At 44.1% G+C, this 23,702-nt stretch overlaps 1 protein-coding gene across 1 annotated transcript; it reads left to right on the forward strand.

Annotated features, from left to right (window-relative positions):
* The first annotated feature begins 4,739 nt into the window (after positions 1-4,739).
* fam149a (family with sequence similarity 149 member A) lies at positions 4,740-23,540 on the forward strand. Its single transcript, XM_082955515.1, has 15 exons — positions 4,740-4,858; positions 6,309-6,398; positions 6,703-6,835; positions 7,011-7,153; positions 7,367-7,498; positions 14,760-14,921; positions 15,147-15,340; positions 15,577-15,731; positions 15,935-16,038; positions 16,276-16,521; positions 16,893-17,019; positions 17,380-17,502; positions 18,764-18,842; positions 19,949-20,095; positions 21,578-23,540. The coding sequence occupies exons 1-15, from the start codon at positions 4,740-4,742 to the stop codon at positions 21,652-21,654; spliced, it is 2,031 nt and encodes a 676-aa protein (XP_082811641.1). The 3' UTR covers positions 21,655-23,540.
* The last annotated feature ends 162 nt before the right edge of the window (positions 23,541-23,702 follow it).

The raw sequence follows: 23,702 nt of genomic DNA on the forward strand, positions 1-23,702 counted from the left end.
ACCCAGAATGAGTACCGGCACCTATTTCAGTCCAAGTCGAGCACTGATTTGGTTTCAGTTTCCATTTTGTAATGACTTTTCAGCGGTTTAACAGTTCCATTGCTCTATGACATAGTTAATTGTAATATTTGTAGCATGCTGTGTATGTTGCAATAGTGTCCGGACACGTTGTTCATTATCCCAGCCCAAAACTCAGCAGGGACAAGAAATGGCATTATCAGACAGTGTACATTTACCTCATACACCAGTTTGTGCTGTTCTCTCCTTAGATTATTGTGTACAAGAGACATTTAAATGGAAATCCAGGGACATATTATGCAAGAAATTGAAACAATATGACAAGTGAATATGAATTTCAAATATATATTTAAATGTTTTTAAGTCTAATTCTGTCTATCCATTTTTATTTCAAACAAACAACAAAAGATGAAGTAGTAGACTAACTCATTCAGGCATGTAATTGTCGGCATATTTATTACCGTGCCTTGTTCTGGTTGAATTATTAATGTCATAACTAGCAGGAGGATTAGGGGGGCAGTCAGTCAGTGGAAGAAAGCTGGCTGGGGTGCTGCTGTACGGGCTGGGTGAGGGTTTGTTACCATCAGCGTGCTAATGTTGCTGGTGTCCTTTTGAACGGGACATCTGTTTGGCACTGTCACTCATCAGGTAAGCATGGAGGTGACGTATCAGGTGTGACTTGACTGTTTTGTGGTGCATGTGGTATGTATAATGTGAGCGGACCAAGTCATTTGGTGTCACTCTAAAGCGGAAAGGTGGAATAAACGAGTCAAGAGTAGGTTTTCTTGATTCAACACAGTTCTCTATTGAGGGATTTCTGACAATACAAACACTCCAAAACAGTCAATGAGAATCTCCAAAGGAACAACATACATCTTCTTCTTTAGATGACCCAGGATCACATTACGATTATCTTCAAACTATAACAACAATCACATATTCGTCACCGTCTTAATGGATCTTCTTGGATAGCACCTCTCTACTCTGTAGCCATTCTCCAGAGATAGTTTATCTTCCCCTCTTCTTGCTGTTTCCATCCTCTCTCTTGTAGGGGAAAGAGAATATCTCATTAGTACCGTCAGCTGTGCTTAATTGACTCGGGTTACCTTGTCTCACATGCCTTGTTGGGCTACTATCCGTGAGCCCAGCCTGCCCTCTGGGGGTCCTTCCACATACCTCCCCCCTCAGGACCGGACGGTCGGGCGCCAGACGCACCGTCTTGGTCGCGTCGGGACAGCGCGTCTGCATTCCAGTTCCTCGATCCGGCCCTGTGGATGACATGGAAAGAGAACGGTTGTAAAGCAAGAAACCATCTGGCTATTCGGTTGTTATTGTTTCTCTTACCAGCCATCCACGTGAGGGGCGCATGGTCCGTAACTAATGCAAACCTCCGACCCAGTAGGTAGTACCCGAGATAATCGAGGGCCCACTTAATGGCTAGGGCCTCTTTCTCTACGGTAGCATATCTCTGTTCCCGATCGCTGAGCTTTCTACTTATAAAAGAGAATCGGCCTCTCTGCTTCGCCTTCACCCTGAGCTAGTACGGCCCCGAGCCCCGTATCCGAGGCGTCTACCTGTACAATGAACTCTTGTGAGAAGTCAGGAGCCTGTAGGACGGGATCAGAACACAGGCCCTCTTTTAGCAATTGAAAGGCCTCTTCCGCCTCATCTTTCCACTCTACCCGGTTTGGCAAGTTTTTCTTGATGAGGTTTGTGAGGGGGGTTGGCAATGGTTGCATATCCAGGGATAAAACGGCGATAATATCCCGTTATCCCTAAGAAGGCCCGAACGTCCCGCTTGGTCTGGGGTCGAGGCCAGTCCCGAATTGCCCTGGTCTTCTCTGCCTGTGGGCGTATTTTCCCATTCCCCACGGTGTACCCCAGGTATTCCGCTTCGGACAGACCCAGGCAGCATTTTTTTGGATTGGCCGTCAACCCTGTGGCTTCCAGACTCATGAGCACCGCCCGTAGTCGTAGGAGGTGACTATCCCAGTCCTCGCTGTGGATGACCACATCGTCTATGTACGCCGCTGCGTACTCTTGATGGGGCCGTAGAATGGCATCCATGAGGCGTTGGAAAGTTGCAGCAGCACCATGCAGCCCGAAGGGCATCCTCACATACTGAAAAAGCCCCTCCGGTGTGGCGAAAGGCAGTCTTTGGGCGGTCCTCTGGAGCCACCGGCACTTGCCAATATCCTTTCGTCAAATCAAGGCTGGTGATGAACTTGACTTTCCTAAACGCTCCAAGAGTTCATCCACGCGGGGCATGGGATACGTGTCGAATGTAGAGATTGCATTCACGCTCCTAAAGTTGTTGCAGAGTCTCATACTACCATCGGGTTTGGGGACCAGGAATATGGGACTGGACCACTCACTCGTCGATGGCTCGATCACACCCATCCTCAGCATCTCCCTTACCTCGTTCTTGGCGATGACTCAGCGGGCCTCAGGAATCCTGTAAGGACGGATATGCACCTTCTTGCCGGGTTCAGTGTGGATATGGTGGAACAAGACATCTGTTTGTCCTGGGAATGGAGAGAATACCCGGCCGAAGTTCATAATCAGCTTGTCTAGCTGTCTCGACTGTTCCGGCAGGAGAGTTTGGCCATGGCGCACCTGTGGTAGAACCTCCTCTTTTCCTTGGCCCTCCATGGCCATCAAAGCCACCTCCTCCTCTCTTCCATGGTACTTCTTCAACAGGTTTATGTGATAGAGTTGGACCTTCTTCCTCCTGTCGGGTTGTTTGATGAGGTAATTGACCGGTGAGACCCTTTTCATTACCTCGTAGGGCCCCCTCCACTGCGCCAGCAAGCGGTGTTCAGCTGTGGGCACGAGCACCATCACTTTCTCTCCTACGGAGAACTCACGGGATGTCGCGGACTTATCGTAGGCCCAGCCTTGGGTCCTTTGCGCCTTCTCCATATGCTCCTTTACTATGGGTCACACTGCCGACAGGCGGTCTCTCATCAGGGTAACATGTTCTATTGTGGATCGAAAGGGACATAGTTGGGTCTCCCAGGTCTCCTTGGCTAAGTCGAGGATCCCTCGACAGGGTCTGCCGTAGAGCAATTCAAACGGGGAGTATCCAGTGGACGCCTGGGGTACTTCTCGCAGGGCAAACATTAAGTGTGGGAGAAGCATGTCCCAGTTTTTCCCATCTCTGGACACCACTCTTCTCAACATGCTTTTAATCGTTTTGTTCAAGTGTTCGCACAACCCGTCTGTTTGAGGGTGGAATATGCTTGTACGTATCTGTTGAACCTGATATAACCGACACAAGTCCTTCATCAACCGGGACATGAACGGGGTTCCCTGATCGGTTAGGATCATCTTGGGAAGGCCTACCCGAGAGAACATCATGAACAATTCCTTGACAATTCCCTTGGACGACATGTTACGCAGGGGTATGGCCTCTGGGAACTTGGTAGCGTAATCTACGACCACTAGGATGTACTCGTGTCCTCTGGCAGATTTTGGGAGGGGTCCCACGAGGTCCATAGCTATGCGTTCAAAGGGAGTCTCTATGATGGGGAGAGGAATCAAAGGGTTACGTAGGTGTGGCCGTGGAGCTGTACGCTGACATTGATCACACGTCCTACAATACCTGGCCACATCCCGGGTGACACGGGGCCAATAGAATCTCTGCATGATTCTGTCGATAGTCTTGTCCCGTGCCAGGTGTACTCCTAGGACGTGGGAATGGGCTAACTGTAGGACTGTATCCCTGTATGGTCAAGGCACCATTAGTAATTCCTGGATTTCCCCCCTTCGTTGCACGACCCAATATAAGAGACCCCGCCTGATTGCATAGTAAGGAAGAGGGGGCTCACCTGATCCGTCGAAGTTCCTCCCGTCGATCACCTTCACCTTCCTCATGGCCTCCCTTAGGTCTGGGTCTCTATGCTGCGAGGTGCCGAACTGTCCCTTTAATTCCTGGGGCAGGTTGACCTCGGTAGAGGGGTGTGGAGGTTGTTCCCCATCCCCTCCAGGGGTGACCGAGGAGAATCCCTTCCAGGTTCCCTCCTCGGATGGGGCTTCAAATATATCCCTTAGCGCCTGGTTGCTCCTTCCTTCCTGCGTCGTGTATAACCCTTCGCAGGTGTCTTCATCGGTGGTTTCCTGGAATATCTGTCGTAAACGTTGGGTCTCTATTTCTTCCTCTGCTCCAGAGGACAAGGACAAGGCTACGTCTCCTTGTAGGACTACTACCTCGGGCTTGGATTTTGTTTTTTTCTTCTTTCCTGTCCTTCTTCCCATGCTTAACGTCATCTGCTGCAGCTCTTTATATAGAGGACAGTCTCTCCCGATCAATAATGGCACCTTCAGCTGGGGTACTTTCCCTGCCCTGACTGTACATCTTCCTTTCGGAGTGAGAATAGACAGATTCACGGTGGGGTAATAGTCGGTGTCTCCATGGATACAGGACACGGCTACTTTGTCTGGTAGCAGTGTTGCTGAGGTCACCATCCGCTCCTCTACTAACGTAACCATACTTCCCGAGTCGAGAATGGCTACCACATCTTGTCCTTCTACTCGAACCGGAATCTCTGGGGCTGGGGCTATTTCTGTTAACCAACAGTGTTGATCATGCCCTCTCGAACCGGGATGCATGGGGATGGGCAGCGATGACTCCGTGACCATGGACTCGTCCTTGCTAGGACATTGTGAGGCATAATGGTCTGGAGACTGACATTTATAACACCGACCCTGCTGTGTGGGGGATGACTTCTCCCACCTCCGGAGGTTTCGGTGGCGGACGTGCCGGGGCGAGTCGTGGCACGGGATTTGCAGAATCCTTCCGTTCCTTCTTGTCCCCTTTTAACAACTCCCCTGTAGATCGGTATGTTTCCACCGCCTGGGCTATGTTGTCGGCTGACAACGGGTTGGTTTGACCCAAAACCCTTTTTAAGTCACTGGGTAATTCCCTCAATATCTTGTCCACAACGAGGGTCTGTATTACATGTCCTACTCCCTTTCCGGGTTCCATCCACTGTTTCATCAGTCGTATTAAAGCGAAGATCTGGGCACGGACGGGTTGGTCAGCCATATAGGTCCACTGATGGAACTTTACAGCTCTATCTCTGGCAGTCAGCTGGTACCAGGACAGGATCTCGGATTTTAGTCACCAATAGTCCGCAGCTTCGCGGGAATCCAGGTCAAAATAGGCTTCCTGGGCCACCCCGGTCAAAAGAGGGGCTAATGCGCTCGCCCATTCTGTGGGCGGCCACTCTTCCAAGGTGGCCGTCCTTTCGAAGGTCATGAGGAAGGCCTCGATATCATCCTCCTTGGAGAGACGAGGTAAGATGGCGTGAGCAGCCGCTCTAGGCTTCACTCTAGGTTCTTCTCGCCCACTCAGCTGTCGTTGCAGGAGTTCTATGGTTGTCTGCTGTGCCGTGATCAAATCAAATTTATTTATATAGCCCTTCTTACATCAGCTGATATCACAAAGTGCTGTACAGAAACCCAGCCTAAAACCCCAAACAGCAAGCAATGCAGGTGTAGAAGCACGGTGGCTAGGAAAAACTCCCTAGAAAGGCCAAAACCTAGGAAGAAACCTAGAGTAGTAGGGTGTTGTAGTAGTCAACTGTTGTAGTAGGGTGTTGTCCATCGTTCTTGAATGGTTCCTCTGTGTCTACTGGAAGAATCTTGATTTACTCATTATCCTTGTGTCACTCGTCCACCTAGTGCCCGCATTCTCCACCAATGTGAGCGGACCAAGTCATTTGGTGTCACTCTAAAGCGGAAAGGTGGAATAAACGAGTCAAGAGTAGGTTTTCTTGATTCAACACAGTTCTCTATTGAGGGATTTCTGACAATACAAACACTCCAAAACAGTCAATGAGAATCTCCAAAGGAACAACATACATCTTCTTTAGATGACCCAGGATCACATTACGATTATCTTCAAACTATAACAACAATCACATATTCGTCACCGTCTTAATGGATCTTCTTGGATAGCACCTCTCTACTCTGTAGCCATTCTCCAGAGATAGTTTATCTTCCCCTCTTCTTGCTGTTTCCATCCTCTCTCTTGTAGGGGAAAGAGAATATCTCATTAGTACCGTCAGCTGTGCTTAATTGACTCTGGTTACCTTGTCTCACATGCCTTGTTGGGCTACTATCCGTGAGCCCAGCCTGCCCTCTGGGGGTCCTTCCACAATAATGTATGCAAGATAATCACATAGGTATGGAACTTCCTCATCTGCCTTCCATCTACCTACCTACTATTCTTCCCCACGAAGCAAAAACGTTTAAACATTGCCAGCTTTTCTTTGCATTTGTTCCAGGAAAAAGCTGGTCAGCGAGAGGAGCATTTTCTCAAACCCTTCCCTCTTCACCCGAGGCAGTCAAGGAGGAGCCATTGCAAGTCAGCTAAGGTACTGTGCTTCAAATCAATCATGTGATACATTGTAATTTTCCAATGATAGAAATGGGTAGTAAATGTTTTAACAGTAGTTTTAACAGATAGCAAGAAGTAATATTTTATATATTGACTTGTTTCTTAATGGAAAACCAGGTTTGCTTCTCTAATGGCACCCTATTCCCTCTATAGTGCACTACCTTTGGCCACTACTTTTGACCAGAGCCCTTGGTCAAAAGTTGTGCTATAGGGAATAGAGTGCCATTTGGGATGCAACCAGTGTGGGTGAGGTCTTCTCTGATGCTAATGTATTCCTCCAGTGAGTTGTCTTCGTACCAGTCTTCCTGTGGAGGAGTAACCCCTGAGAGATGCCTCACCTGCTGGTCTGAGACTCAGAGCTGTGCTACAGGCCTCTCTACTGGACAGAGCTCCCTCTACTCATGGAGATACGATGTACGAGCACACACACACACACACACACACACACACACACACACACACACACACACACACACACACACACACACACACACACACACACACACACACACACACACACACACACACACAGAGAGCCCTTTGCAGTAAATAAGGTCTTGTGAGTGTGTGCCTCCTGTGGTGTGTTCAGGAGTTTGACAGAGTGAACACCCAGCGTGTGCGTCAGCTATTCAGTGATGTGGACGAGCTGCTGTATGAAGGGAGGGTGAACAGCAGCTCCCTGGGACTGCAGGAGGAGTGTCAGGAGTGGAACGGACACTCCCCACACCTCAGGTACACCAACAGCATGGCCATGTCCCAAATGCCTACCTATACTACACTTCTTTACCCTATGGGCCCTTGTCAAGTGTAGTGCACTACATAGGGAATAGGGTGCCAGTTGGGATGCAAACAAAGTCCTTCATGTGAAAGTGTTTAATTGAATTGGCTCTCCCTCTGTGTCTCTTTCCAATACTTTCTTATATTGTTTCTGTCTTTCCTTCACAGAATTCTGGGTAATCAGCTGGAGTCGCCCAATCAGGAAGGGTTTCAGTACGTTCACAGGAGAGTGGTGGCCAGTGGAGGGAGAGGGAGTGCAGTGCTGCCCCCGTGTGTGGACAAGAGGGAGGACTCTGGAGAGTAAGGCCTGGCTCCTTGTGTATACTACACAAAAACAACAACAACATGACGCTAACATCTCACGGTACTTCAGTTGGTTTCCCATGGCAACAGAGCAGACATGAGAATTTTGGAGGAGCGGTATTATGGTTGTGTGTTCAGGTGTGTGTTGTTGAGGTGAGCTCTGTGGCAAGGGGCCAGCTAAGGGACAGATGGCATAATGAGCAATCTGCCATGGTTCTGGGAATAACATCCAGGCAGTCTGTCTCCAGGCAACACAGTTGTTGTTTACTAATCAATTCCCTACGAGGACTTACCTTAACAAACACACCTACTTAAACACACCTATTACAGCCTTGTTTGTTCAGGACTCAGTGAGGGAGCCAGACTAGTGGGAGAATGACTGTCTGGCTGCATAAATACACATACTGTAGTATGGTATGAATACAATGCAAGTGGTAGCACAGTATGCTTTCAAAGGTGATCCAAAACAATGATCTAGAAATGATCTAGTAAGGAGAAATGCCAAAAGACTGAATCCAAGTACACGTCAAGATGAACTCTGAAAGATTTAACCAACCTTGATGTTTTTTCAGACCATAGCTAACTAAAATCCCTTTTATATCAAAACCCACATTTCTTTACCATACTGTCTGCCTTATACAGTGCCTTCTGTTTTTTATATCTGAAAGGGGCAGGGGGTAAAAAATGTGGTACATGAAAACCCGCATCGGGACACAGTCATGGTTGTGGTATTTTCTTACAAAAATTCATTCGATGCCTCTGAAAACTTGTCCCGGCTTTTTATTTTATTCATTGTTTTAGCACATTTTTTGGTGCATATTTACAAAAAAATTATTAACAACAAATCAATACAAAAAGTACATGGGGAACACAGGTACAGTAGTTGAAGTCGGAAGTTTACATACACTTAGGTTGGAGTATATTAAAACTTGTTTTTCAACCACTCCACAAATTTCATGTTAACAAACTATAGTTTGGCAAGTCGGTTAGGACATCTACTTTGTGCATGACACAAGTAATTTTTCCAACAATTGTTGACCGACAGATTATTTCACTTATAATTCACTGTATCACAATTCCAGTGGGTCAGAAGTTTACATATACTAAGTTGGCTGTGCCTTTAAACAGCTTGGAAAATTCCAGAAAATGATGTCATGGCTTTAGAAGCTTCTGATAGGCTAATTGACATAATCTGAGTAAATTTGAGGTGTACCTGTGGATGTATTTCAAGGCCTACCTTCAATCGCAATGCCTCTTTGCTTGACATCATGGGAAAATCAAAAGAAATCAGCCACGACCTCAGAAAACAATTGTAGACCTCAAAAAGTCTGGTTCATCCTTGGGAGCAATTTCCAAACCTGAAGGTACCACGTTCATCTGTACAAAAAATAGTACGCAAGCATTAACACCATGGGACCACGCAGCCGTCATACCGCTCAGGAAGGAGACGCGTTCTGTCTCCTAGAGATGAACGTATTTTGGTGCGAAAAGTGCAAATCAATCCCAGAACAACAGCAAAGGACCTTGTGAAGATGCTGGAGGAAACAGGTACAAAAGTATCTATATCCACAGTAAAATGAGTCCTATATCAACATAACCTGAAAGACCGCTCAGCAAGGAAGAAGCCACTGCTCCAAAACCGCCATAAAAAAGCCAGACTACAGTTTGCAACTGCACATGGGGACAAAGATCGTACTTTCTGGAGAAATGTCCTCTGGTCTGCTGCAGGAGGGACTGGTGCACTTCACAAAATAGATGGCATCACGAGGAAGGAAAATTATGTGGATATATTGAAGCAACATCTCAAGACATCAGTCAGGAAGAACTTCTTAGGGATAGGGTTTAGTTTCCTGAATTTCCACCTGACTGACATGCCCAAAGTAAACTGCCTGTTACTCAGGCCCAGAAGCCAGAAAATACATATAATTGGTAGCATTGGATAGAAAACACTTTGAAGTTCCTAAAACTGTTAAAATAATATCTTAGACTATAACAGAATTGATATGGCAAATTAAAATCTGAAGAATAACCAAGACTCTTGGTTTGAGGTCCCAGGCACTTACAATGGAAAGCTATGGGCCCTATGTAATTCCGTCTCCCAGATTACAATTCCTATGGCTTCCACTAGATGTCAACAGTCTTTAATCAAGGTTTCAGGCTTGTTTTTTGAAAAACGAGCAAGAATTTAGAGATTTGGTGAAGAGAGCACCTGAACAATATCAGTCTTTCGGCGCGCGAAGGAGAGGGCGCGTGCTTACTAATTTTGTTTTGCTATTGAACATGCTACTTTCTGTATGAAATATTATAGTTTATTTACATTTTAGAGAATCTGAGGATTAAATAGAAACGTCGTTTGACTTGTTTGGATGAATTTTAGCGGTAGCTTTTTGGATTCCTTTGTCTGCCTGTTGAACGAGTGGATTACTGAAATCAATGGCGCCAACTAAACTGACTTTTTGGGATATAAAGAAGGATTTTATCTAACAAAACGACCATTCATGTTGTAGCTGGGACCCTTGGGATTGCAAACAGAGGAAGATCTTCAAAAGTAAGTGATTTATTTAATCGCTATTTGTAATTTTATGAAGCCTGTGCTGATTAAAAAATATGTTGATGTGGGGCGCCGTCCTCAGACAATCGCATGGTATGCTTTTGCTGTAAAGTCTACTGTAAATCGGACAATGCAGTTAGATTAACAATAATGTAAGCTTTTAAATTATATAAGATACTTGTATGTTCATGAATGTTTTATATTACGATTATTTATTTGAATTGCGCGTCCCCCAATTTCACTGGATGTTGTCGGCTGGTGTCCCGCTAGCGGGATGACCTATCCCTATTAAAGCTTGGTCGCAAATGGGTTTTCCAAATGAACAATGATCCCAAACATGCTTCCAAAGTTGTGGCAAAATGGCTTGAGGACAACAAAGTCAAGGTATTGGAGTGGCCATTACAAAGCCCTGACCTCAATCATATAGAAAATTTGTGGGCAGAACTGAAAAGGCGTGTGCGAGCAAGGAGGCCTACAAACCTGACTCAATTACACCAGCTCTGTCAGGAGGAATGGGCCAAAATTCACCTAATTTATTGTGGGAAGCTTGTGGAAGGCTACCTGAAATGTTTGACCCAAATTAAACAATTTAAAGGCAATGCTATCAAATACTAATTGAGTGTATGTAAACATCTGACCCACTGGGAATGTGATTAAAGAAATAAAAGCTGAAATAAATCATTCTCTCTACTATTATTCTGTCATTTCACATTCTTAAAATAAAGTGGTGACCCTAACTGACCTAAGACAGGGAAATTCTTACTAGGATTAAATGTCAGGAATTGTGAAAAACTGAGTTTAAATGTATTTGGCTAAGGTGTATGTAAACTTCCGACTTCAACTGTATATATAAAGAATATACAAAGGACATTTGAGTTAGGAGGTACAGTATGAAAAGCAGTGTTTCACTGGAAATGTGTCAATATAATTGCAAACCAACGTGAAAAAGTAGAGAAGACATGATGAGGAATACATTTCCACATAGAAGGGGGTCTACTTAGGAATGAATTTATCCAATTGATTTTAAAAGTATTATTTAGTAAAGTCCAGATAATTCAGCCTGCCATACTCATAAGTGTTCATTACAACAGTACGGTTTCTCCACAGAAAGTAGAAAAGCATCTGGTCTATGTCTTTGCTTATTTTACCACCAAGATATAAAGATACCTTCAGCCTTGGTTATTAGGACTCTTCCTTTTAAAGATACATCCCTCTGTAGCCATTGATTTAGCTTCTTCTGGGTTTTTAAATAAGAAGGTTAACATTTAGTAAGCCTCTAGACTTCTGATCCTTATTAATGGTTATGCCTAAATATGTAAGTGCTTCTTTCACTGGCATACCATAATATGAGGGTGTCACACAATATTTGACAGTCATGAGTTCACATTTATTAATGTTAAGACATAGAATCATTTTCCAAAGCATCTGGTCTATCACATTGATCGATATGGGAATCTGACTAGCGTCTTTCAGAAAAAGTGTAGTATCGTCAGCCAGCTGGCTTATAATAATTTATTTACAAGCTATGGAAATACCTTGTACAGGATTATTATTTAAAGAATTTGTAAACAGTTGGATGATTAATAAAAACCGATACGGTGAGATGGGACAACCTTGCCTAATTCCTGTCTTTAACTCAAATCTAGGTGAGGTGCCATGTTTCAATTTGATAGAGCTGTTACCATTCGTATAGAGAGTCTTAATAGCCTTACAGAAAAAATCCCCAAAGCCAAATTTCTCAAGGGAGTTGAAGAGGAACTGATGCTCCACTGTGTCAAATGCGTTATAAAAATCTAAAAATAATATGAAGCTATCCTCGGTTATTAGGTCTGAGTAGTCAAGCATGTCTAATACTAGTCTGATATTGTCATAAATATGTCTGTTCCTGATAAAGCCAGACTGTGTTTCATCAATGATTGCATCCAGGACTTCTTTAATTCTTTTTGCAAGTAGTAAGGGTAATATCTTATAATCATTATTAAGAAGACAAATTGGATGCCAGTTATCGATGAGCAGCTTTGGTATCAGTGTTATTAACCCCTGACATTGTTTTTAATACTCTCTTAAAAAGACTTCAAGTAGGAAGGAAGCTACTTGTTCAGAAATTCGTAATTCCATCAATACCTGGGGATTCATTGTTCTTTAAATGTTTGATAGACTCCATAATCTCTTCAACTATGATGGGTTCATCACACTGTTTAGATTCTTTATCACTGATAGTGAACATTATTCAGTGCGTCAAAAAACATATCTGTGGATTCCTAACAGTACATAGAGCTATATAATTTCCTGTAAAAATTGCTGCAGTAGTTAGCAAGTCATGTTTGGTCATCTGTAATAACACCATCAATGTTTAAATTATGGATAGTGATATTTGTAGAGTGAAATAGGATGAACTCTGTTCTCCCTCATCAAGCCATTTTTTCCTAGATCTAATAAAGGCTCCTTCTGCTTTTAATCTATATATATTATCTAGTTTATTTAATCTATATATATATTATCCAGTTTATTTAATCATATATATTATCCAGTTTATTTAATCATATATATAGATATGTGTGTGTATTTATTACCCAGATTATTTTGTAACTCAATCAGTTCCATGTTCTACTCCCCTGAGAGGCTGGCTGGGGACCTCTGAGAAAGGGAAGTTATCAGCTCTTCTGGTCTTTTACTACCAGATTTTCTAAGGTATTTGCCAGTTCAAATTTAAGGAGCTCCCAGTTCTTGCAATAAAATGTTTCTTCACAATCTCTTTCCCAAAAGTGTGAGAGCAGATGTTTAACCTCAAACTTAACTATATCATTATTTAACAAGGAGCTATTTAGCTTTCAGTAGGACGCTCGACCTAGGTTAGTATCAGGGGTAAATATTTTGACATCAATGTAAATGGCCCTATGTTCTGTGAAGAGGTATTGCACTTCACATTGTTTCGTAACCCTCTGAAGGCTCCGCTGGGGTCATTACAATGAAAAATACCTTTGGTATATAAACAGTGACATATTTTTTTACAGACAACATAGCATGAATTCTGTCTGAAATAGGTATGCAGTGGCTTGTGAAAGTATTCACCCCCCCTTGGCATTTTTCCTATTTTGTTGCCTTGCAACCTGGAATTAAAATGTATTTTTGGGGGGGTTTGTATCATTTGATTTACACAACATGTCTACCACTTTGAAGATGCAAAATATTTTTTGATTGTGAAACAAACAAGAAAAAAGAACTTGAGCGTGCATAACTATTCACCCCCCAAAGTCAATACTTTGTAGAGCCACCTTTTGCAGCAATTACAGCTGCAAGTCTCTTGGGGTATGTCTCTATAAGCTTGGCACATCTAGCCACTGTGATTTTTGCCCATTCTTCAAGACAAAACTGCTCCAGCTCCTTCAAGTTGGATGGGTTCCGCTGGTGTACAGCAATCTTTAAGTCATACCACAGATTCTCAATTGGATTGAGGTCTGGGCTTTGACTAGGCCATTCCAAGACATTTGTTTCCCCTTAAACCACTTGAGTGTTGCTTTAGCATTATACTTAGGGTCATTGTCCTGCTGGAAGGTGAACCTCTGTCCCAGTCTCAAATCTCTGGAAGACTGAAACAGGTTTCCCTCATGAATTTCCCTGTATTTAGCGCCATCCATCATTCCTTCAATTCTGACCAGTTTCCCAGTCCCTGCCGATGAAAAACATCCCCACAGCATGATGCTGCCACCACCATGCTTCACTGTGGGGATGGTGTTCTCGGGGTGATGAGAGGTGTTGGGTTTACACCAGACATAGCGTTTTCCTTGATGGCCAAAAAGCTACATTTGTCTCATCTGACCAGAGTACCTTCTTCCATATGTTTGGGGAGTCTCCCACATGCCTTTTGGCGAACACCAAACGTGTTTGCTTATTTTTTTCTTTAAGCAATTGCTTTTTTCTGGCCACTCTTCTGTAAAGCCCAGCTCTATGGAGTGTACGGCTTAAAGTGGTCCTATGGACAGATACTCCAATCTCCGGTGTGGAGCTTTGCAGGTCCTTCAGGGTTATCTTTGGTCTCTTTGTTGCCACTGATTAATGTCCTCCATGCCTGGTCTGTGAGTTTTGGTGGGCGGCCCTCTCTTGGCAGGTTTGTTGTGGTGACATATTCTTTCCATTTTTAAATAATGGATTTAATGGTGCTCCGTGGGATGTTCAAAGTTTCTGATATTTTTTTATAACCCAACCCTGATCTGTACTTCTCCACAACTTTGTCCCTGACCTGTTTGGAGGGCTCCTTGGTCTTCATGGTGCCACTTGCTTGGTGGTACCCCTTGCTTAGTGGTGTTGCAGACTCTGGGGCCTTTCAGAACAGGTGTGTGGATATATACTAAGATCATGTGACAGATCATGTGACACTTAGATTGCACACAGGTGGACTTTATTTAACTAATTATGTGACTTCTGAAGGTAATTGGTTGCACCAGATCTATTTAGGGGCTTCATAGCAAAGGGGGTGAATACATATGCACGCACCACTTTTCCATTTTTTCTATCTTTTATTTTTTGAAACAAGTAATTTTTTTCACTTCACCAATTTGGACTATTTTGTGTATGTCCATTACATTAAATCCAAATAAAAATCTATTTAAATTACAGGTTGTAATGCAACAAAATAGGAAAAACGCAAACAGGATGAATACTTTTGCAAGGCACTGTACTCAAAATAATCTGCTTTCCTGACTACAGGTTATGTGTTGAAGGTCACAGTCTTTCCCCAACTCCCTGCACATTGCAGGGGGCAACCCCTCTCTCCCACTCTCTCCGTGATCACTCCTCCCTTCTACAAGAAGAGATCTACGAGGCAGAGGGAAGGATGGAGGAATTTCTTGCCTATGATGCCAAAGACACGTAAGGCATTTGAACTTTACTTTCTCAGCATGGCATTTAATATTTTGAGAGTATGTGCAAGCATGTAACAGCCTGTGGGAGTTGTGGGAGAGAGAGAGAGCGTGTGCGTATCTGTGTGTGCGTGTGTATATGTGTTTGTCTGTATGCGTGTGTATGTGTGCAAGCCTGTGGGTGGAACGAGGGCCATATTGCTCCAGTGTCTTGACGTCAGTGTTCTCTCCCCAGGGAGGATGAGTGGGTAGGTCAGAGAGGAGTCTGGGGATCTGTGGGGGCAGCAGGGAGGTCCGGAGTACCCCCTGTGTCTCCCCACACCTGTATCAGGGATGCCGTGGCTGACGAGGCCTTTGATGACATGTGGAGGGAGGTGGTGAACTCTCTGGGGGAGCTCCTCCACAAACACTGGCAGAGACAAATCACTGGTCTGTCTATCTACAAACCACTGTATTACAGAGCTGCCATAGAACTACATGAATACCAATGATGATATGCCTATTATACACAGCAACCATGGTACTGCACACCAACTCTGTTATAACTGATGCTTTTTGTTATGCTGTGTTATGAATTGGGCTAGGACTTTGACCTGATCACCTGGCCTGGCCAGGATAAACTCTGGGTCCTAGTTATGAATCAACGTATTTTGTTTTTACCGGAGGTGGAGCAGGTCACAGAGGAGTGTTGGAGGCTCTTGGTGGAGTCTTGGGTGATCCCTCTCCTCACATCAACAGTAAATGTCAGCGTGTCCCTCTCTCCAGGGGCTCCAACACACGTAGCATGCTGCTGTGGTCCAACTGTTGCCCCAGTTCACAGGTGAGAAGTCTGCCAGCCACCAAAACACAGTGTCAGCTGCTGCCATTGGCTCTCTAGAGGAGCTCCTGCACTTCTGGCAACAACACCATTCACATGAATTAACATTTATCTCAAATACACTTATAACAATGGCCTCAACAGAGGAGCCAAGGCCCCCTTAAAACAAGCCTTGAGCTATATTTATTTACTTTATTTTTTTCTAGGCCTCTCAGGTATCAAGTACCTTCAAGATTAATTTAAACGGTGTTATGACAATCCAAGCTAAGCCTCTTCAACAAAGACAACACGGATTTGCAGAGAAGTCTCAGTAAGTCTGTCTGAATCCCCAGCTAAAAGCTCGGGCCTGATCCTGAACAAACAAAACCATCCCTGTTTGTCTTTGGGGCTGGACAGGGTGCCATTTGGGATGCAACCTTTCAGTTAGGCTTTGAGATCAGTACAAATAAGAACTCCAACATCTAAAATAGATTAGAAAAGAAATTGGCACACTGGTATGACTTTAAGTAATGTCATTAGTATCACTACTTTTTGGACTTCTCTGTAGTTGTGATCTGGAGGACAGACCCAGCAGAGCTCCAGCAGCCACTGTGTCTCCATCCAGGAGAGCATGTAGTACGCCCTCCCACAGAGCCACAGGCCCAGCCCAGAGAGGCCTGCCCCTGCCCAGGCTCCATATCTGCTCCAGACCCAGCTCCACCTCCAGAAGTACCAGCTCCAGGGGCAGGGCCAGGAGCTGCCTCAGCCCCAGACACACTGTCCCCAGACACCAGGTCATCAGAGGAACCAGACTGTGAGATATCTACTGTATATATTAATAAGCTAGTAATTGCAACACAATCATAATTGGTAACTACATTAAATGATTAGGACTTGGTTATGGTAATATTTACATTTTTAGGTCAAATAATGAAATTGCAGTTTTGTTCTAGAGACGTGTTAGCCATAATGACTATTACATTTTACATCATTTAGCAGACACTCTTATCCAGAGCAGCTAGGGTTAAGTGACTTGCTCAAAGCCATACCGAGAGATTTTTCACCCATGACTCTGGGATTTGAACCAGCAACCTTTCGGTTACTGGCCCCATTGCTCCTAAGCGCTAGGTTACCTGCCGTCCAACTATCATAACAAGGCTGTAATTGTCCTGGTTTGAACTGTAGGACCACAGTGACAGAAGGACAGCCGTCCCCAATCCTCAGTTCAATACAGAACCAGAGGCTCCTCCCCCTCCTGCATGCTGACCAATCAGAGCTGGAGCCCTCAGTGTGTACTGCTGCACCCATGCAGGTACCAGGTGACCTACTGTTTCATCAATGTACTCAAATGTCAATACAGGAAGTTAGTATATCAATGTGTCAATTCTAACGCAGGTTATAGTAAATTACATTTGCCTGAATACCATAATAAATGGGTAATGATGACATGTCTTTTAAATTACTTGTCATTCTGACCGAACGTAAATTACCATATTGATTCCGCTTCTTGTATTTGCATGGACATGGAAAGCAAATATGTGTTGGCTTGGCTGACCTTGCAAACATGCGTATCTCCAGTGCAAAGAGCAGGTGTGTGCTCTGGTGTAGGGCAAGTGAACTTTGGTCTCTCAATTCAATTCAATGGCTTTATATCTCTCGCTCTCTCTCACAGCTCAGGGGGAGGATTCTGCAAGGAGGACATGCCACTGTACCAATCTCCATCCTTCCACCCCTCAGAGAGCCCACTCTGCTGTTGGAGTCCCTGTCTCGTCCCAACACCACACACACACTCCGGGTACGAGACACACACACACACAGTGGTGGCGTGGTGGGGTTGTCTGTGGGAGTGGTAGTAGAAGAGATTGTATTACTGTCTGTTGCATAGCAGATGCCCTTATCATTATATAAAGGGTACAGAGCTGTCTGCTTTGCTGCGTGGTTTATTGCTCTACCTTGGTCAACTCGTTATTGGAAAAGCCCCCTGGAGTCGATGTCTGCGCCCCTGTGGAGATCTAATTAGCATAATAAAAAATCCCCATTAAAATCCGTCAATTTAAGTTAGAGTTATCTGTTTTTGCATTGGATGCGTCTCAATCCACCACATCCGCCGATATCTCACTTCTGCATCTGCGGTGAAAGGTGGCAGAGCTAGAGCAGTGTTTGTCAGACCATGATGTAGCATATAGCCCCTCTATGGAGAGATGAGACTCTCACAAACACGATGGTGTTCTCCGTTTTGCTCTGAGGTACAGCCGATCTGCCAAGTTATGTCTGTAGCGTCTGAACAGTTTGGGCTACACACAAATACGAGACTCTCACGAACACGTACATGTCGGTTGTTTTACTCTAGGATGCCCACAGGCCTCACAAGACTTGTTTGAAGGTCCCCCGGTACCAGTTTAAAAAATGAATGGAAGTATATATGGAGACAGTTTAGTGGCAAGAATAAGGGGTTAAATACATGTAAAATAATTTGATTTAATATCTTTCAGTAGGACAGATTTTTTGGGGGGACTATCTTTTGTTTCATGTAGTGAAAATGTTATTCAACGTGTTTATGTGGGTTAATAGCAGTAAGTGTCACGTATACTCCTTCTCTGACCTCTAGGTCATCAGGCTGTTGATTATCCCGCACACCTGTCACCATCGTCTCGCGCACCTGCGCCTCATGACCCTCACCTGAACTCCATCACCTCCTTGATTATCTTCCCTATATCTGTCACTCCCCTTGGTTCTTTCCTCAGGTGTTATTGACTCTGTTTTCATGTCGGTGCGTTGTTTCTTTTATTTATTAAAACACTCACTCCCTGAACTTGCTTCCCGACTCTCAGCGCACTCGTTACATTAAGGCTTAGTCTGTAGTAAATAAATAAAAGCTGTCTACCTTTTTGTACACTGAGATGGTAATTATGGTAACATAATAGATTATTATCCTTGTTTTAACTTGGATTACTGTACATATTACATATTACCACTATTTATCGAGGTGTGTTTGCTCAAATAAAGTATCCTTTTTCTTTTAACATATGACTTGAAAGCAGCTCTTTGTTTTCTAGTCAGACACACCCATGAAGCGATTGTTCACTCCCATGGATTTCACCTGCCACATGAAGACTGGGAAAGGACCTCAGCCAGGTGACCGCTATAGTACTGTGTACTCATGCGTCTAGCCAACAAATGACAGGACAGGTGTCCAGTGCAGCGGGATCTATAAGTATTATGTACATTGTAAATATTGTTTTAGATTTATGTTTTGACTAAGCAGGACAGTTTTTTTTTCAGTGCGTGTTCGTAGGCTCGTGGTGTTGGAAATCATTATTTATTATTACAGCCTCACAGCCTCTGAGGAAAGTGGAGGTTAAACGCAGAGCCAGAATGTGTCATCGTCCCCATTGGCCCGGTTCAAAGTAGTGCATTAGACAGAGGCTGTGTTTCAAACTCATAAAAGACACCCTTGTCCACTTACCCTCGCCTTATGCCCTTGGGGGAATCCCCACGGCCATATTTGTCGTCGGTCCAAATGATTAGCCAAGAAAGGGAAGTTTGCAACGTAAGCCCTTCAGCCCTTGTTTTTAATGGAGTTTGCGAGTATACAATTATGTTGGGGCCTGAAACACCCCATAATTCAATTTGCGATGATTGTACATCCGCTAAGAAAAGTCAGCCGAAACCTCAACGTCAATATGGAGTCAACATACAAGTGTAAGTAAAAAACGAATGTAAGTAAGTTAGAAATTGTGCTACTAATGCACAAACACGTCTCGTAAAAGTAATTATGTTTTTGTTTGTTTAGCTTTTGGAAATTGTAGAAAACATTTTCCTTCATAAGTTCCAGCTAGGCAGGCTAACGTGAGTTAGCTAATTAATTTGCTATCTATCATACAGTAGCCGTATATTAATAATTCTATAGTTAATATAAGACATGCGATCATAATTGACTGTAGCGCATATAAAGCATCCACAAGCTACCGGTGGCTGAAAACCCAATCATCGCGGGATGAACGAATTTCCAGCCAAGGGCGGTCCATTTAAAAATCAATTCTTCCTCCCTTGCCCTGCAAGTGTACTCGTCAGACGTCATGATACATCATCAGAAGTGTCCACTTAATTTGAGCGCTGAGGGGCGAGGGTGTGTCTTTTTAAGTGTTTGGAATGCAGCCAGAGAATAGGGTGCCATTTGGGACAATACCTGTGTCAGCGTTAGACGGGCATGTCGTAATGCGTCACCTCTGGTCTCCTAGGTGACTGTGCTCTGATTGGAGTGACAGGCTTTGGCGTGGGTATCACCTGCTCCGGCTTCTCCGAGAGCACCATGGCAACGAGGAGACACCAGCGCCCGCCATCCTCCTCCGTGGAAGGAGAGAGTGGGACCGAACCACTGCTCTTAGGTAAATACTGTATAAAGGGAAAATGACTACATGGAGTTATTAGGAGGAAAGTGGAGAGGGTACTGCATAGGCCTGGGAATTGCTAGGGACCTCACAATACCATATTATCACCATACTGAGGGACCTCACGATACCATATTACCACCATACTGCGGGACCTCACGATACCATATTACCACCATACTGCGGGACCTCACGATACCATATTACCACCATACTGAGGGACCTCACGATACCATATTACCACCATACTGCGGGACCTCACAATACCATATTACCACCATACTGCGGGACCTCACGATACCATATTATCACCATACTGCGGGACCTCACGATACCATATTATCACCATACTGCGGGACCTCACGATACCATATTACCACCATACTGCGGGACCTCACGATACCATATTACCACCATACTGCGGGACCTCACGATACCATATTATCACCATACTGCGGGACCTCACGATACCATATTATCACCATACTGCGGGACCTCACGATACCATATTACCACCATACTGCGGGACCTCACGATACCATATTATCACCATACTGCGGGACCTCACGATACCATATTACCACCATACTGAGGGACCTCAAGATACCATATTACCACCATACTGCGGGACCTCACGATACCATATTATCACCATACTGCGGGACCTCACGATACCATATTACCACCATACTGCGGGACCTCACGATACCATATTACCACCATACTGCGGGACCTCACGATACCATGTTATCACCATACTGCGGGACCTCACGATACCATATTACCACCATACTGCGGGACCTCACGATACCATATTACCACCATACTGCGGGACCTCACGATACCATATTATCACCATACTGCGGGACCTCACGATACCATATTACCACCATACTGCGGGACCTCACAATACCATATTATCACCATACTGCGGGACCTCACGATACCATATTACCACCATACTGAGGCACCTCAATCATATTATCACCATACTTAGGTGCCGATACGATATGTATTGCGATTCGATACTGCGTTTTTATTTCCCGATTTGATGTTCCAGACATATCGCTCACCAGAGGGACAAGAGCGGGCCATGAGAAAATGAGTTTTGATCAGTCAGGGAAATATAAAAGTGGCGATGGAAAACATGCTATAGGATAAAAAACACCAGAGTTTTGGCACAGGTACAGCCAACTAGAGCTAGCTAACGCTACCTAGCAAAAAAAAGAAGTTCATGTAACCATATAATAAACTATATTGCGATATGTAACTATTGATTTTTTTTCCTCCATCACTAGTACTGTTTAGTGCAATGTGCAAGAGAACAGGGCTGCTCGTAGATTGTTGTGCACAGGAAGATTGATAGTAGGTAGATAAGTAGAGGGAGATGAGAAAAGTGAATTGAATGGATAAGGAAATGAAGCAGTACACTATGTGTCATTTCTACTGTAGTTTAACTGAAGTATAAAACTTATCCAGGTGTTCCTCATCAACGTAAAGTGTTTGGTCGGTTTCCTGGTCATGTGAAGAAGAGACTCCAGGTGGTGTTGTCATAGCAGCACAGTCCAGACAGGAAGACCAGAATGCATCACGAACACCAACACTTGGAATTAAGAGGTTAATGAGTGTGACTAGATGAAGCACAGCTACGGTGAGATTTACCATTGAACTACCACAAAAGTTTGGATTTACGTTTTGAGGCCAGATGATGAGTCGGAGTTGAAGATCAATTTTCATTGCTATGGCGATAGCTAGCTAGCCTCCCTGACAGTGGCTATCTAGAGGTAGGACCGCAATGTGCAGATAACGGGTGGACAATAAGGACAAGATTTTAATTTGAAAAGACCACATTTAGGTTGCAACGGCATTTAGCAGGACAAATCTGCTTGATTATATTGTATATCTGCCATTTTAATTAGATACATTGTAGTTTATTTATGTGGCAAGAGTGATTACAGGATAGGATAAATGTGATTAAACACATTGACCACTACTGTTTGTTTACCTAGATGGTGATTTTGCAAGCTAGCTAGCATTGTGAAGCAGTGTCTATGCATACAAGCAACCGTACGCTGATATTTCATCCAAAATAAACAATCGCCAGTGAAATATTGATTGTTACTTTGTGAAAATCTAAGTGATATCAAATACAGTACAATATGGGGCCTCCCGAGTGGCGCAGCAGTCTCAGGCACTGCATAGCAGTGCTTGAGGTGTTACTACAGACCCAGGTTAAATCCCATGCTGTGTTGCTGCCGGCCACGACTGGGAGACACATGAGGGCACACAATTGCCCTAGCGTCGTCCGGGTTAGGGGTTTGGCCAGCCGGGTTGACCTTGTCCCATTACGCTCTAGCGACTCCTTGTGGCAGGCCGGGCACCTGCAAGCTGACTTCGGTCACCAGCTGGACGGTGTTTCCTCCGACACATTGGTGCGGCTGGCTTCCGGGTTAAGCAAGCAGTGGGTCAAGAAGCAGTGCGGCTTGGCAGGGTCGTGTTTCGGAGGACGTATGGCTCTCGACCTTTGCCTCCCGAGTCTCTACGGGAGTTGCAGCGATGGGACAAGACTACCATGAAAAAGGGGTAAAAAAAAAAGTAATTCAAATGAAAATAAAAAGGCAGAAACTGCTTCTCCAATAGAAATCCCTGATCACAGTTGTAGGCGATGTCATGGTGACGTTGGCTAGCTAAGCTCTGCAGAAACACGTCATCAGCTTTAACGGTCGTCACGTGCCGAACTGCGCATGTGCATGCCATCAAATCAAAGGGACTCCTTCAATATCAAAGTATTTTTGACTAAAATGAAAATGTGTCACTTTCACGTGGTTGGAGTAATAACATGTTCAACTACTTAAGACATTGTCTCAAATATAAGTTGTGCCTTTAGATTTCGAGAAAACGAAGGAATAATTTTTCACTTCTCTCATGGACCCCAAACCCTGGCCTGGTCTGCTTGGTCTAGTTCGCAAGCATTTCCGGAAGTCTCGCGATGTTGCGCATGTGGTGATATCCAACTCAGACTCATCATCTGGCTTCAAAACGTAAATCCTAACTCTTGCGGTAGTTCAATGGTAAATCTCATCCGTAGCTGTATTCTACGTAGTCATAACCGGAATTTATGGAAACAACAGGAAGAAAGGTCCAATTAGATTTTCATTTGGCTAAATTATTCTCGATGCAATGCATAACATTTATCCAGATTATTAGCTGCTTCTTAACACAACAGGTCATTACTACATCTAAATTCAATGTGGCTAAATACATTTGCTAAATGAGCCATGTTAGGAGGAAAAACATGAACTTGGTCCAACTTGTATGTTTTCTACAGAAATGTCAGTGTCTTGAATACCCTAGGTTTTTCAAGGAATGATCATTCATTCAAATATTATTTTGAAATTGTAACAATATAATTTTGTTATGCAATAAATGGCTATTTCTGTTACATGCCACATTTGTATTTCTGGAGTGTAATGAGCTTATCTAATCAGTGTGCAAATGATAGTGTAGTTCTGGTTTAATTACCCCATGAGTCAATGTCAGAGGAGAAGAGAAAACAACTATTAACTACCAAATGCACACACACACATTGTGTAATTGCCATCAT

The sequence above is a fragment of the Salmo salar genome, chromosome 09 (assembly GCF_965601325.2).
Source record: "Salmo salar chromosome 09, fSalSal1, whole genome shotgun sequence".
Taxonomy (NCBI): domain Eukaryota; kingdom Metazoa; phylum Chordata; class Actinopteri; order Salmoniformes; family Salmonidae; genus Salmo; species Salmo salar.

Bases quoted from the DNA above. Each gene is read 5' to 3' on its own strand.
- fam149a (XM_082955515.1), top strand. From the start codon at position 4,740: ATGACTTCTCCCACCTCCGGAGGTTTCGGTGGCGGACGTGCCGGGGCG. The intron at 6,399-6,702 runs GTACTGTGCTTC...GTATTCCTCCAG, and splicing joins GCCATTGCAAGTCAGCTAAG to TGAGTTGTCTTCGTACCAGT. The intron at 20,096-21,577 runs GTAAATACTGTA...AAACTTATCCAG, and splicing joins GACCGAACCACTGCTCTTAG to GTGTTCCTCATCAACGTAAA.